The sequence below is a fragment of the Hippopotamus amphibius genome, chromosome 2 (genome assembly GCF_030028045.1).
Source record: "Hippopotamus amphibius kiboko isolate mHipAmp2 chromosome 2, mHipAmp2.hap2, whole genome shotgun sequence".
NCBI classification, from domain to species: domain Eukaryota; kingdom Metazoa; phylum Chordata; class Mammalia; order Artiodactyla; family Hippopotamidae; genus Hippopotamus; species Hippopotamus amphibius.
In genome coordinates this window covers 8,730,860-8,745,491 of record NC_080187.1, presented here as the reverse complement: position 1 = coordinate 8,745,491, position 14,632 = coordinate 8,730,860, and the positions used below count along the sequence as shown (strand labels likewise).

General features: G+C 54.1%; 1 protein-coding gene across 3 annotated transcripts in view; it reads left to right on the top strand.

The window, feature by feature from the left end:
• RALGPS1 (Ral GEF with PH domain and SH3 binding motif 1) overlaps positions 1-12,352 on the top strand; it is a 266,004-nt gene extending 253,652 nt beyond the window's left edge. Inside the window, exons 16-21 of one of the 3 annotated variants that reach the window (XM_057721461.1) lie at positions 3,531-3,614; positions 5,024-5,129; positions 7,394-7,486; positions 7,661-7,766; positions 8,336-8,427; positions 12,312-12,352. In XM_057721461.1, coding sequence (XP_057577444.1) covers positions 3,531-3,614; positions 5,024-5,129; positions 7,394-7,486; positions 7,661-7,766; positions 8,336-8,427; positions 12,312-12,341 — 511 coding nt within the window. In that variant the 3' untranslated portion in view covers positions 12,342-12,352. Of the gene's footprint in view, positions 1-3,530; positions 3,615-5,023; positions 5,130-7,393; positions 7,487-7,660; positions 7,767-8,335; positions 9,233-12,311 lie in introns of those variants that run through there. The other 2 variants (XM_057721460.1, XM_057721459.1) reach the window with 2 other exon arrangements.
• The last annotated feature ends 2,280 nt before the right edge of the window (positions 12,353-14,632 follow it).

The window sequence follows — 14,632 nt, the reverse complement described above, 5'->3', positions numbered from 1 at the left end:
AGAGGGGACAGTAGGATGACCCTCCTGGGATACATTCTTTTCAGCCACGTGTCCCCAGCATGTTGCTGGGAAAGGTGTGGTTCTGGAGTTGGGAGCCCCCATGTCCGCTGGAGAAATCCCATGATTTTTCTGGAGTTCACCAGATACCACTGCCCACTCATTTTGCATTTTCTGGTCCTGAACAGTCAAATAACAAATCTTCCCAAAGCAGGGAAATGATCAGATGGTCTGGTTCCAGTGGCTGAAGATCCTGGCTCCTCTGTGCTCATGCTAGCCTGCCTGGGCCCAGCCAGAGCCGCCCCACCTGTCACAGGCCTCCTCCAGCCCTGCAAGGCTTGCCTTGAGAGGGAAGGCTGGCCACCACCCTGCCTCTAGTCTCCTAAAAGCTTGGCTTGGGCAAAAGTCGCCCTTACACTGCACTTCAAGGCCAGGGTTACTCCCTAGGCTCCCGGTGAAGTGGGCTCTGACCTCCCCCACCTGGAGCAGCTTGACTGACTTGGGCCCTCAGCTTACATGGGAAAGACATCCTCCCTTTGTGAACACTTGTGTCTCCCTCCTGAATGACAGGCCAGTGGGTGGCTTCACCTCCTTGAGACCCAGTTTCCTCATCTAAGACAGGGTGAGAACAGTGCCCCTGACAGAGCTGGGAGGAGAACAGCGTGTGAAAGCACTTAGCCATCTCATAGTGAGCAGGCGATGAATGGCGGCTGCTCTTAAGTGTCACGCACCCAGAACCACCAGGAGAAGACTCCATCAGGGGAGCCAAGGGACCAGGGACCTGGCAGGTGGCCCCACCCCAGGAGGTCCAGGGTCTAAGAATTTGTGGCCATCCAGCCTCACAGACACTGACAAAGCCCATCCAGTGTGAGCTGCAGCAGAAACCTGGGAGTAGTGGTGCCTCCAAGAGCAGAATGCCTGGAAGCCGCCCACGTGGTGCTGGCCCCAAACCAGGACCCAGTCCCCACGGTGGACTCCTCCACATGCGACAACTCAACCTCTCTCCCACCCTGAAAAGTGTGGGAGCAGCTTGGAGAGTCAGACAGACCTGGGTTCAAATCCTGGCTTACCAAGCTCACGCCTCGGCTAAGTGTCTTCACATCCTGAGCCTCAACTCCCCATTCTGGGGAGGATAATGGTGCTGAAACAAAGCTCCTGTGAGATAGTCGATGGCCTGATGCATAGGAGCAGTCACTAACTAGTGACTCTCCCTTGAGCTGCCCCAGTGACCCCCAGCAGGCCACTGCATCCCCCAGCAGTCCACTGTATCCCCCAGCAGTACACTGTATCCCCCAGCAGGCCACTGCATCCCCCCAGCAGGCCACTGCATCCCCCCAGCAGGCCACTGCATCCCCCAGCAGTCCACTGCATCACTTCAGCTGTCCACTGCATCCCCCAGCAGTCCACTGTATCCCACCAGCAGTCCACTGCATTCCCCCAGCAGGCCACTGCATCCCCCAGCAGTCCACTGTATCCCCCCAGCAGTCCACTACATCCCCCCAGCAGGTCACTGCATCCCCCAGCAGGCCACTGCATCCCTCCAGCAGTCCACTGCATCCTCTCAGTAGTCCACTGCACACGGGAGCTCCTCACTCCTTTAGGAAGAACGTGAGGAAAGACTGCTTAAAAGGCTAGACTTGTTGGAAGATGCTTATTTAAAGCTCTCCATCAACAAATGTCAGTCCTGCCAAACATCTGTGAAGTGTGCAGCCATGGAGTGTCTCAAAAAAGGAGAGAGAATGATGGAGAGAAGGTAGCAGCGCGGGCCACATCACCCTGTCTGTGGAACAGTACACTGTCATCCCACATTTTCCTGGAGTACCAGGAACAAAGATTCATGAGAAGAAAGGTGGAGAAGGGACCGGAGGATCCAGCTCTGCAAAGGAAGACTCCAGCTCCAGCTCCAAATAGATGGTGGCTCAGAGTGGGAATCCAGGTCACATGAGGAGATGTCCTCTGGGCACAGGGATGTCACTGTAGAAAAGTTCACTGTCAGACCCTGCCCTGACTCATAAGCGATCCTGGTTACAGCTGGGGAGGGAAGCATCCCTGGAGGCAGTCTGTGAGCCCTCTGTGCAGCCTGCTGAAGCATGAGGCTGTGACGTGCTGTGGTGTCACACCCAGTTGTGAAGAGAGGGAGGAGGCAGCCTGGCCTGTGGGCTGGGAGTTGAGTGTGCCAGGGCCTCTGAGCCACAGCGCGTGGTGGGGGTGGGGTGGGCCTGGGACCATCATCTATCAGGAGGGTATGGGGTGGGGAAGAGCCAAGACCCATTACACTCGAGGACGTGGGGGACCAAGCACATGCTGCAGCTCCTTGTTACCTAAAAAGGAGTGGCTGATGGAGGAAAGGGACAAGGTCCAGGGCAGTCAACCTGGATGACCATCAGACTCCCACCAGCCCTGAACTTGGGCCTCTGAAGATGAACCCAAGATGGTCATCAAGAACAGTTCCTTCTTGTGTGGAGGATGGAGGGGCAGAGAGCACCCCAGCCTCCTCTCGGAAGAATCTGAGCTCAGTGATGGTGCGATGCACCTGCTGCAGTGAGTGAGGGCGTCTGCACACCACCCCCAGGTGTCCAGTGCCACAGGGCAACATGCAGCAACCTGGGACTGGCAGTGGACAACAAAGGGAATACTTGAAAAGAAAGTCCAGACCTTGTCTGGCTTTATAAATTGGGTTGCATCATTGTTTGGCCAATGGAAACCTATAACCCTGGGCTAGACCATGCTGCAGAGGTGGGGAGAGGGTGGAGGACCAAGTAGACACAGGAAGTCATTCTGCTAAGAGAGGAAAAGGATAAAGAGAGGAGAGAAAGATGGAAGGCTTCCCCCCAAATAGGTTAAGATCCCTGCCCACCCTGGAAGCTACACCTTCCCCTGGAAAGGCTCACTGCTGGGGAACTGTGGGTGAGAGAGAGGCCAGATGGGCAGACCACAGAGAGGTCCTGGAGCACCAGCTCTTGGACACTGCAGCAGGTCACAGAGCAGGTTTGCGGGGCACCATCTAGGGCCAGCAAAGAGACTGTCCGATGGAGAAGACGTAGCGAACGGAGGATTCAGTAGTGCCTGACGAATACTAATGCCACACATGCCCCCTCCTACCCCGGGCCAACATGCAAGATGGCCCGCAATTCTGTGTCTGTGTATGTGCTTTTAATTGGATTGACCATGGAGTATTTGGACTGTACGGCATTTTCTCTCAACCTCCGCATTGGGAGAAGGGATGTGCCCGGATTTTAGTCATCCCCTTGACATTGGAAGAAAGGTGACCATTTAATTAAAAGGTTAAGGAAACACTTATCTGGAGACCTGGGGACTTGCCCTGCTGGAGGCTCCAGGGGTGTTGTGCTCACTGACCTAGTAGCTCCAGCGGCGCCCCAGCTGTGCTTGCAGTGTGACCGAGGAGGCTGGGGGAAGAGTTGGGGCTGAGGTTTCCGGAGCTAATGACCACGTAGTCTGAAATGCCCTTGCCTCCTTCAGGAGTAGCTGGTCTTTCCAGGCTATTGCTAAAACTCAACCCTTTACCTCTGAAGCAGGGGACGCCTCTATGCCACGCTGGGGCCCAACTGGCGGGTTCCGGTTCGGAATTCTCCCAGAACCCGGAGCTGTGTCTACAGGTATGCATTTATTCATGTGATCATTTATTCGGCAAGTAGCTCTAGGGTGCTTGTTGGGTGCCAAGCACTGCGCTTGATGCTGCCAACGAGACGGACACAGGCTCTGCCTCCGTCTGTGGGGCTGTTGCTTCAGGAGAGACAGAAATAGAACAGAAAATCACAGGTGCCGATGGTCCCGAGAGGAGGCCTCCCTGGAGAAAAGACTGGAAGAGTGATAGGAATTAGCCAAATAAAGGGAAGGGAGGTGTAGGGGTGAGAAGAGTACTTGCAACCCAAGGGACAGCCCACAGGGCCGGGAGGCAGGAAGAGCAGGGTGATCCCGGAAGTGAAGGAGGGTCCGCGTTGTAAGAAATGAGAGAGGGGAGAGGGTGCCAGGTGAGGCCAGAGGTGGGCCGGAACTATGTCTAGCAGGGGGTGAGGATGGTGGTCTCAAAGGCACTGGAGGGGTTGCACGGGGGAGGGGGGGGAGGGGGAGGGTAGCGGCAGGACCAGGTCACCTGGCCGTCGTGTGCAGAGCGCATGGGAGGGAGGCAAGCATGGACAGAGGGAGGCCGGGGGAGGGTATGGGGCAGTTCAGAGGATGATCAAGTTCTGGCCTAAGGTGGGGGGCGTAGGATGGCCGAGATGGGCATATTTAGGACACGGGAGCAGTGAGTCCTTAGGATTGATGAGGTTTTGGGGGTGGACGGGTAAGAGGAGAAAACCCCCAGGTTCCTGGCTCCTGCAGCCGGTGGATGGTGATGCCTTCCACTGGGATGTGGAGGGAGAGCAGCTCGGCTTTGGCACGTGGTTGAGGGCGGTGCCCATGGGAGGTGCCCATCCAGGGAGCTGAAGCTGGTGCTTAGGAGAGAGGCCTGGGCTGGTGCTGCGCTTGGACTCTTCGCCTGTAGGTGGTGCCCGAATCCCCATGGCAGATGGGGAGAGAGGAGTCCTGAGGCAAAGGTGCAGGGCATGGGGGTCTGGGGCCCCCTGGGGCCCCCTGCCCCCCTTCTCAGCCCATCCCCTCCCCACCCACTTCCTCACCGCTCCTCCAAGGTTCCTGCCAACCCAAGAAGGAGGGGGCACTGCACAGTCTCCTAGCTCCCCAGGTGGAGGGGAGGCCAGGATAGAGTGTGGGTGCCGCTGGGGCCTGGGTTACAGGGAACGTGGTCACCACGCCTAGAGCTGTTCAGCGCTCAGAAAGGTGAGGGAGGTGCACGTTCTCAGCTGTGGGCGAGACCAGGGCCACCTTCCTTCAGGCTCTCCACGTCCGCAGGGCCCTCCACTCCCCAGCCTTGCCCAGCACTGTTGAGTCCTCACCCGTGGCAGCATTGTGGACCCGGCAGTGGGGGACCCGTGGGCCCCAGTGGGTGCGAGGGGGTCTGACCTCAGCTCCTCCAGGGCGACGTGTGACAGTAGTCTCCCCCCAGCCCCACCGGCCCATGCGTCTGTACACTGGGGAGCTCAGCGGCGGTCCCCACCATGGAGGGGCCTCTGAGAAGGAAAACTCTGCTCAAGGAAGGACGGAAGCCCGCGGTGAGTGCAGAGGCACATCTGTTCACGGGCGGCATGGGCGGCGGGGCGGGCCTGGGCTCCAGAGACTGGCCAACCAGGGTTCCAGCCCAGCTGTGCCACCGAGTGGGTAGGGCCTCAGTTTCCACATCTGTAAACTAGTCCCTACCTCCTGGAGGACTTGGCAGGAATGTCACATGTGTGGTCCTACACACAGTGAGCAGGCGGTGAACAGGGTGTGTGATTATCTTGAGAGCAGGTGGAGGCCTGGAGTTCCTGGGAGCCAGGGTGGATACGGTGCCTACGGCGGGCAGCACAGCCTGGGCTGTATCCCCAGTGCTGATCCCCTCCCCACTCAGCAACATGAAACGCATGGTGGAAAGGACAGGGACAAAGAATCAGGAGGCCTCTCAGGCTCCACCGCTAGCCAGCGGGTCACCCCATGCTGAACCCAAATGTCCCTGGCTCCAGGACCCCTCAGCCCCTTGCAAAGGCCTCTTTGTCCGTCCCACGGAGCATCCATGGCGCGCTGCCTGCAAGCCCGCCTGTGAGCTGTGTCTCCGGGCAGCGTCTGCCCGAGTCTGCTCTGGCCTTCCTCCTGCTCCGGATGCTGCTTGCCCCTGTCCACGGCCCACGAAGCCACTTGGAGATGCCCCCTCCTACCAACGCCCAGTGTGAAGATGCCAGGCCCCTAGCCCAGGTGCTGCTCTAGAAGCTCCTCTGTCTTCGGGTGCCAGGTGGTTCTTGGGTGAGGAGAAGAGTCTTCATCCCTGCCCTGGGCCACACTCTGTCCCTTGGACCCAGAGTGTCACCAAGCATCCTGCGACATGAGGCCCTATATCTGGTCTGCTGTACAAACCTGCCTGCCGCCCTCCTGTACCAAGTCCAGGCCCCAGTCACTCTGAGGACAGAGCGAGACAGCATCCTGAAAGCACTGTTTTCCCACATGCTGGTTGGCCCGCTGGTGAGCGAGGAAGTCAGTTCAGGGAGTCATGACCCGTATTTTTGAATAGAATAGAATAGAATAGACTGGAAAATGTCAGAGTTTCTTACACATGGTAAAGGTGAGTATTGTTTCATGAAGCTTCTTTCAGTTTGACATACATGTGCACCTGTGGGTGTCGTCAGAAAGGTCTGAAGACCACTGCTTTCACCACCTGCAGCGACACAGCTCCTCCCCACCCCCTCCTCCCACACCTTCTCCACCCCCCGCCAATGTGAAGAGGAACCTTGTAGGCTGTGATGCAGGGCAGTCTGCTCCTGTACGCTCAACCCCTGTTCTTCCAAGATGGGATATTTACTTTCCCTTCGCAGAATCGTTTTTTTCCAAAGCAAGGAGCAGAGCCCCAAACAGGGGATGCCAGCCTTCATGCCTAGAGAAACAAAAGGCATTCTTGCAGCTTGGCCCTGCCTGGCATTTGCACTTCTAGCGATAAACACTTTCAAAACACTGCCATCGGACTTCCTAGGTGGCCTAGTGGTTAAGAATCTGCCTGCCAATGCAGGGGACACAGGTTCAAGCCCTGCCCTGGGAAGATTCCACGTGCCACAGAACAACTAAACCCGTGTGCCACAACTATTGAGCCTGTGCTCTAGAGCCCGTGAGCCACAACTGTTGAGCCCATGTGCCACAACTGTTGAAGCCCACGCACCTAGGGCCCGTGCTCCACAACAAAAGAAGCCATTACAATGAGGAGCCTGCGCACCACAATGAAGAGTAGCCCCCACTCACAGCAACTAGAGAAAGCCCATGTGCAGCAACGAAGACCCAATGCAGCCAATAAATAAATTAAATAAATAAATTTATTTTAAAAAAAGACCCGATGCAGCCAAATACATACATAAATAAATAAATATTAAAAAAACAAAAACAAAAACGCCACCATCCATTCTCAGCCAGAGCACCCCATCGCAGGCATTACGGTTCTTCTAGGTTATGGTTTTGCATGTCCGTGTTTTAAAACTGTTTTTCCCCAGGACATCCTTGGGTTCAGGTCACCTAAATTCATAGAAGTCATGCCTTGGCACTAAATAAGGTGGGAAAAAGAAAGGCTCTCAGAAAGGGGAGGGAGAGCTTAGGGCTGATGAGCTGGTGAGGAGTCTCCCTCCTCTGAGCCCCGGGAGGAGTGGCACTGAGGGGTGGAGGGCAAGGAAGAGATGAGGCCTGCGCTGGCACTGCTCGGGAGGAGGGGCCCCTTCCACCCATGTGGCTGGGTCTCTAATCAGGCAGCGGGGGACGCTGCGCCTTCCGCTTGCGACATTGTCACTCTGCCTCCCTTCCTCTGCAGCTGTCCTCGTGGACCAGGTACTGGGTCATACTCTCAGGATCCACCCTCCTGTACTACGGAGCCAAGTCCTTGCGGGGCACAGACAGAAAACACGTACGTTCCATGAATGGACTCTCTGTGCTGGGGCTTCATTTGGTGCGAACTGCGGGGGGTGGTGTGGAGGCGGGGAAGGCAGTGGGAGAGAAAGGAACCTAGCCTGGCCGAGGTCAGCCTTCCTTGGGGAGCAGAGGGCATGGGCCTCCCGGCTGTGCTGCTGTTCCTCTGCAGTATAAATCCACACCTGGCAAAAAGGTCTCCATCGTGGGCTGGATGGTGCAGCTGCCCGATGACCCTGAGCACCCGGACATCTTCCAGCTGAATAACCCCGACAAAGGTAGGCAGCAGGCCTGCGCCGGGTGCCGCACCTTCTCTCCACCCTCTTTCTCCTGCTGCTAAAAAATGTGCATTTTGAAACAGTAGGGACTTTTGCGGCTGCTGATTTCCTTTTGCTTTAGGTTCTGACGTTCACAGGATCCCCTCATTAGTCCACAAAAGCTGCTTAGGTGGTGGTGGTGGGCGTGTCCACTGAGCAACGTGCCTGGCATATGGCTGCTGGAATCCTTTCCACCTCTGGCTATTGGAGCCCATCACCCCTGGAACTGTAGCCTCAGGGTCGCGGAATAAATAATATAATGCTGGATGAGGCAGTGAGCATGCCACTGGAGGTGTCTTTGGTCTTGGGAGATTTCAGGGACACCCTGGCACTGCCTGTGCCGTGAGACTCTGGCAGTGTCCTGCTCCAAGGCCAAATCAGAGAAGAACCCTTTTATAAAAGCTCCAGCTTTCACTTGCCCTGACCTTCTCTTGTTTAGTTACCCAGGTTCACGTTTATCTTCATGCCACCGTCACAGGCAGACCCTCCCATGTGACCTTTCTCTTAACCAGTGGTTTTCTACCTATCAGGCAATGTTTACAAGTTCCAGACTGGTTCCCGGTTTCATGCAATACTGTGGCACAAGCATTTGGATGACGCATGCAAAAGCAACAGGCCTCAGGTAAAGTCACCAAAGTCCTGCTTGTCACCTAAAATACCCTCTCCCCGCCTCAGGACCATAAAAAACACGCCTCCCTCCTTCCCTCAGAGCCTATCAGCTAGGCTCCCAGGCACCCTCTTTTGATCCGCTTTTCCCCATGAGTCAGGGCACCCATTGCCCAGCTTGGAACTAAGCCCAGCTTCAGACTAGAACTTTGGATCTGGCCCCCGTGTCTTTCCCACTGAAGGAAACACCACAGAAACATCCATCGGAGACAAGTGACAGGTGGGATGTTGCCGCAAGGGTCAGGTTACAGCATCTACTGAGGTCATCCTCCCGAAAGTTGATTCGTGGGCATATTCCAACCTGACTAAGGGCCTCCCCGTCCCCCACAACCCTTACAAATAATGATAATAATAGCTAATTTGTTGAGAGCCAACCATGGCTGGTGAGTGGGGCTCTCTGGCTCCTGGGCATGTTTGAACCAGTGGGATCTGTCCACCAGGCCTGGCTTGGGGCCTCGACTCCCACCCCCACCACTGCCCTCCCCAGGACCAAGCTTTAGGCAAAATGCTTTACGTGCAGGAATTGGCCGAATCCTCCCAGCATCCCTGTGAGGTAGGTTCCTGTACTGTCTCTGTTTTATACTGAGGAAACTGAGGCTCAGAAAGTGGCAGACACTTGTTTAAGGCCCCATGGTTAGTAAGATCTAACCCTGCTCTGCCTGACACCAAAGTCTGTACTTGCTGCTCCCAAGCTCTCCCACCTCACACTTTCCGGAGTCGGGGTTGGGGCGGAGGGGGCTGACTTGTTCAGCCTCCTGCCATCGAGCAAAAGGCCTGGAAAGCACAGCCTCTGCTGACCAAGCTTGCAAGAGAGGTGGCTGCCAGCCCTCACACCGGCCCGGGCAGCCCGCGGGCTGCTGGGGCCAGAACAGGTTCTCCCAGCCCTGAGCTTCCCTGACCTGTTCCCCAGGGATGAGCTGGAAGAGGGGGCTGGGGAGCCGGGTCCCTCTCCATCTGGAGAGAGAGCACCAGGGCTGGAATAGATGGAGGCAGCTTCAAGGAGGAAGGTGGGGAGCAGCTGGGAGGCAGCAGCTCCGAGCTCAGACAAGTTCACACCAGGTATATGGGGCCGGGAGGGCAGGGACCTCAGTGGTGCTGGTCTCAGCACAGTCACAGACTTCTTGGCCTCTCAAAGTGGTTCTCACAAAGCAGAGGGAGGTCTCTAGTGACATGTCCCATGATTCTGTGCTGTTTGGGCCTATTCAGGGTTTTCATCTGTAACATGGATGAGGACATATATCACAAGCTGATCAAATTACACATGATAAGAAGCTAGACAGTGAGATTAGCAGAAAGTCCTCGACAAACTAAAACAATAGGACAAGACTGATAAAGGGATAAACTTGAGGAACCACAGGGAAACTCAAAATAAATAGCATTTGAGTCCCTCAACTCACTTGCTAGAAATTTGTCTGGGGCATGTGTGAGGACATGCACACAGGGCTGTGTGGGTGAGAGTGTCCACTTCAGCATCGTCCTTAATAGGAAGGAAGGAGGGAGGGAGGGAGGGAGGGAAGGAAGGTAGGAAGGAAGGAAGGAAGGGGAAAAACACCTGGAAACCTCGGTGACCCTCAGCAAATCCCTATTGTGCAAGCCCTGACCTGTGTGTGATCACCTGAAAGGTGCTCCAAGACATAAGTGAAAAAGCAAAGTGCAAAAACGTAGAATACACGTGTGTATTTATTATATGCATGTCGGTGCACATAAAATTTCTAAAATGACATACAAGAAACTATAGTTCTACGGTTTCTAGAGTGTATTTTGTGCTTAAGCAAATGTAATTGCCCATCTCCACGATGGGGAGCCCAGGGTCTTTGGTTGATGGTCACCTCAAGGTGATGAACAAGGTGCCGCCTCAGGTCATGTTAAGAGAGGAAGGACATCCTGACCTCCTTCAGTCTGGTCCTTCTGTGCGTGCCCGGGGCCCCTCCTTAGCTCTGAGGGCCACTCTGAGAGCACATCCCATTGGAGCTCACCTGCCACACACAGGTGACCCCAAGGAGTGACAAGGACTGAAGCCCTGAGGTGGGCCACACAGATGGTGGGGCAGAGAGAGAGTCAAGGCCTTGGTGTCTATCCCACGGTGACAGTCATGGCACTGGGGGAAGGGGGGAGCCGGGAGCCTGGATGGTGGCCCTGAGCAAGTGTCCATTGTCCCTCTGAGGGGGTTGGGAGGTGGTTTGAGGGTAGCAGCAGCGCCACAGCAGGTAGCAGGGAACTGGGTCAAACCCATTGAGTTGTTTGGTCAGAAGGACAAGTGGATTGAATTCTCATGTCTGGCAGATGTGGTGTACCACAGCATTTCAGTACTTTTGTCCAGTTTTTAGACCTAAGGGAGATCTTCTATTTTCTCTACTTTTTTCCCTTTTTATTTCTAATTTACTTTCAACCAAATATTCCCAACCTCTGATTTGTGTAATAATAAAAAATTGGCAACAACTAAATATTCCACAGCAGAGGATTATTGAAATAAGCCACACCACCTGCATGGATGAAGGGCATTACAGAAATGCATCTACTCCTGTAGAAAATCTCAGTGACTAAGAGGACTTTTCTTTCTTGTGGAATTGTATTTCTTAAAATTGTATGTGCTGACACTGAATACACTTAAACCTTATTGATAGCATACATGTAAGGTGTAAACCACAGCAATAAAGCAAACACCCGTGTACCCACCACCCAGTCTAAAGGCAGGACCTCCTTAGGCCTCAGAACACCTCCTTCCCAGGGGATTCTTCCTAATTCTGTCTCCCTCCTGACCACCTGCACCCCATGACCACTCTCCTGGTTTGTTTGTTTACCACTCCTTTGAAGTGTTAAAACATGCATTTGATTCCTTTATGTGTTGTCTGGGGTACGTTTTTTAAAACTTTTCTAAAAAAAATAGAACCATAACTGTGTAGTTTCTTCTCTGACTTGCTTTTCTCCTACAGTATGTTCCTAAGATTCCTCTGTGTCAGTGTGTGTAGCTGTCATTCACTTGCTTGTAATTTTTTTTATCAGTTCTTCTGTCCGTGATCCTAAGAATGATTTCCTGCTTTTTGCTATTTTGAACAGTGCTGCTGTGACCATTCTTATGACTGTCTCCTAGTGCAAGGAGATATACTTTTTCCAGTGCATCATTTTGACCAAATTGACACCAAGATGCATTTGTTTTTGATGAAATTGCTTCTCATCAGATTTCCTGGAACCCCACGGGAGTGCTGGGGGAGGAGGCCTGGGACTGGGGGCATGTCCACAGCTTTAAAGGGGTGGAGAAACACCTTGACCTTGGAGCTGGTGGACCCCCAGTAAAGGGAGCTGGGATCTGGTCCTAGGGACACAGCATGGGAAAGTCTTGGGGTTCCCAGTATCCTCAAATTTCCCCCTTCTCCTTGTGCTTCCACTTGCCAACTCCTGCCACCCTCTAACCAACCCCCTCCTCTTCAGAGGCGTCTGCTTATCCTGCAGGATTGGTTACGTCTCCGCTCCAAATGCACATGTGCTTTGACCCAAGGATAGAGGTTGAGAGCGTGGGCTCTGGTGTCTTAGCCCTGTCACTCACCCGCTGTGTACTTCACTTCTCTAAGCCTCAGTTTCCTCATCTTTATAATGGGGATAAGTCCATTACCTGCCTCCTGCAGTTGTTGTGAGGACTCAGGACACAATACAGATGTGGCACTCAGAGCCCTGCCTGGCACACAGCACACGGTGGCTGTTACTATTGCTGTGCCCTCTCCCCTCCCACCCCCCCTCATTCACAGACTCATTGGGAGAGGCCTGAACCCTTTCCTTAGGGATCACCCCCGTCCCCTCCCAAAAGATCGGAACTTTTACAAGAGGCTGAGCTTTCTCTTCTAGGTACCTGCAAACCTCATGTCATTTGAATAAGTCTCTGCGGGACTTGGCGTGACGTCAGAGGCCTCTGGGAGCCCGGCCTGGGACTGGTGGCGAAGCACGTGTCCTGGGCATAGGCCATTTGGCGGGGGTGCTGGGAGACTCAGAGCTGGACTTGAGGGGACGTGGCTGCGGCCTCACAGTCCAGAGGGCTCCGCCAGTGCAGGGTCCACCTGCCGGTCCCCAGCCACCCATGACCCCATTCTGCAGCGCCACCTCGCGGGGCCATGGTCGGTCCCCAGACTGTATACCCTGCCCGCCGTCCCTGGGCCCTCGTCCGTCCACCAGCTACTGCTACGACCAGAGAGCATCCGGCCCACGTTGGGTCCCCAGTGCTTTCTCCTGCACAAAGAGTGGACAGCGATCCCCTGCGTGGGGGCCGGAGGGAAGGGACAGGCTGGGGACTGGCTCTTTACCCCCCAGTGCGTGGGGTCGCTCGCCCATGGGGCTGCCTCAGATTTTGTACAACCCCTAAGCGTCCTCTGCGTGTGAGTGCCGTGTCTGTGTGCGTGTGAGCGAGCGAGCGTGGACTCTCCGAGAAACATGCATTTTGGCACAAGACTCGTGATATCACACACTTCATTCTCTTTGAGGTCCTGCTTTAACTTTAAGCGATAGACTCGTCCACTGAGGAAGGTCAGAGTGAGAGCCCAGATTCCGCCTGTGTTAAGGGTCCCTTGCATTCTTTTACTGTAAACAAACAATGCCTTAAATCGTGTCTTGTTTTCTGTTCCTATGGGTGCTATTTATCCGGAAGGCCTGCTCCCTGGGCCTCCGGGGCCCTTCCAGGCCTTGTTGCCGTCAGCTCTTCTGAGGCAGGATCCGGCTTCAGGACCATGGATTGGGCCGGCTGCCGGCCGCTTGCTTCCTCCTAGCCCTCCTCCCAAAGGGTCTGAAGGCCCCCTCCTCCCCCTCCCCACCCCACTCTTCTCACCCCTACCCCATGCCAGCATGGGAAGTCGTGATGCTTTCTGCCAGCTTCTTGAGGCCGCCTGCGCGCACGGTGACCTGACCGGCTGCACGGAAGCTACTTTGCACCGACCTCTCTCCACTGGGCAAGGCTTTTGCTCCCATCCTCTCACCCCTTTGCCTCCACTGCCAGGGCGGGGCCGCTGGGATTCCCGGATTTCACTGGGGAGCTGAGTGACACTGAGGCCTTAAGCTCCCCCATTCTTGCCCCCAAACACAGTCACCAGCAAGTTCTCCATCATCCAAGTTCAAGGGCACAATAGTTAATGAGCCTGGTGACAAGAGAGCAAAGCCCTGGGGATTGGACGGTTGGAGCCCTGCTTTCGGCTGAGAGCTCTTCAGGTGAACAACGTCCTTCATCTGTCACTCATCGTATTTTTAAGTAACTTTTATTTTGCACAAATACATTTTTATTTAAAGTAATGAATAAAAGTTAGCTTTATTTATGATAGCTCTATCACCATAGCTTTCCCACCCCACCCCCCCAGACCTTCCTCCCTTCCCCCTTCCCTTTCTCTCCCTCTCTCTCTCTCTCTTTAATCTGGGTGTCCTAATTCTGAGAAAGAAACCCTGAATGATTTTCTGAAAGAGACTGAATTTCTGGGTCCTTGTTGCTGTCATGGTTTCAGAGCTCACACTGATCAGACACCAAACTATTCTTAAGAGTTTCTGGGCAAGATGCCTGAAAACAACCTCTTAACCAATAAACTGTATTAGGTCAATTTAAGAATTACCAAAGGACCCACCACTGTATTTTGATCAAACGGTAACCACTTTTCTGAAAATTCAAATGAATTTGTGAGGAAAGTAATTGTCACCAGGGTCTTATTTTGTGGTTGAGCCTTACTGTGCTCAGTAACCAACCCTCATTTGGAGCAAAGTCTAGAATACTTTCATGCCAGGAGAAATGCCAGATGGTGAAGTTGAGGCCACCAAACCTTGGCCATCAGTGCTTCGCACACCCTCCCGCAGCTGGGGTCGGATGCATGCACCTAATTCACACCAACAACTGCTCAAGTTAGCATCCAGAGGCTGAATGAATCCACCAGACATTCCAGACACCTCTCATCGGAACCACACAGTGTAAATGCTTTAACCTACATTGAATCTGGTTCTACCTGTTAATTTTTTTAAGTGTTAGGTTTGAGTGAAATTGCAAGACTACTTTCCTTGAGTTTCTTCAAACGGTCCTGATTTTTCTGACATGAAATATTATAGAAGCCAATCCAAAAACCTCAAAATTTCAGGATCCACTAAATCAGATAATTTCCTGCCCTTTACAGATTTTCCTTGTCTTTTACAGGTGTTTTCCTTTG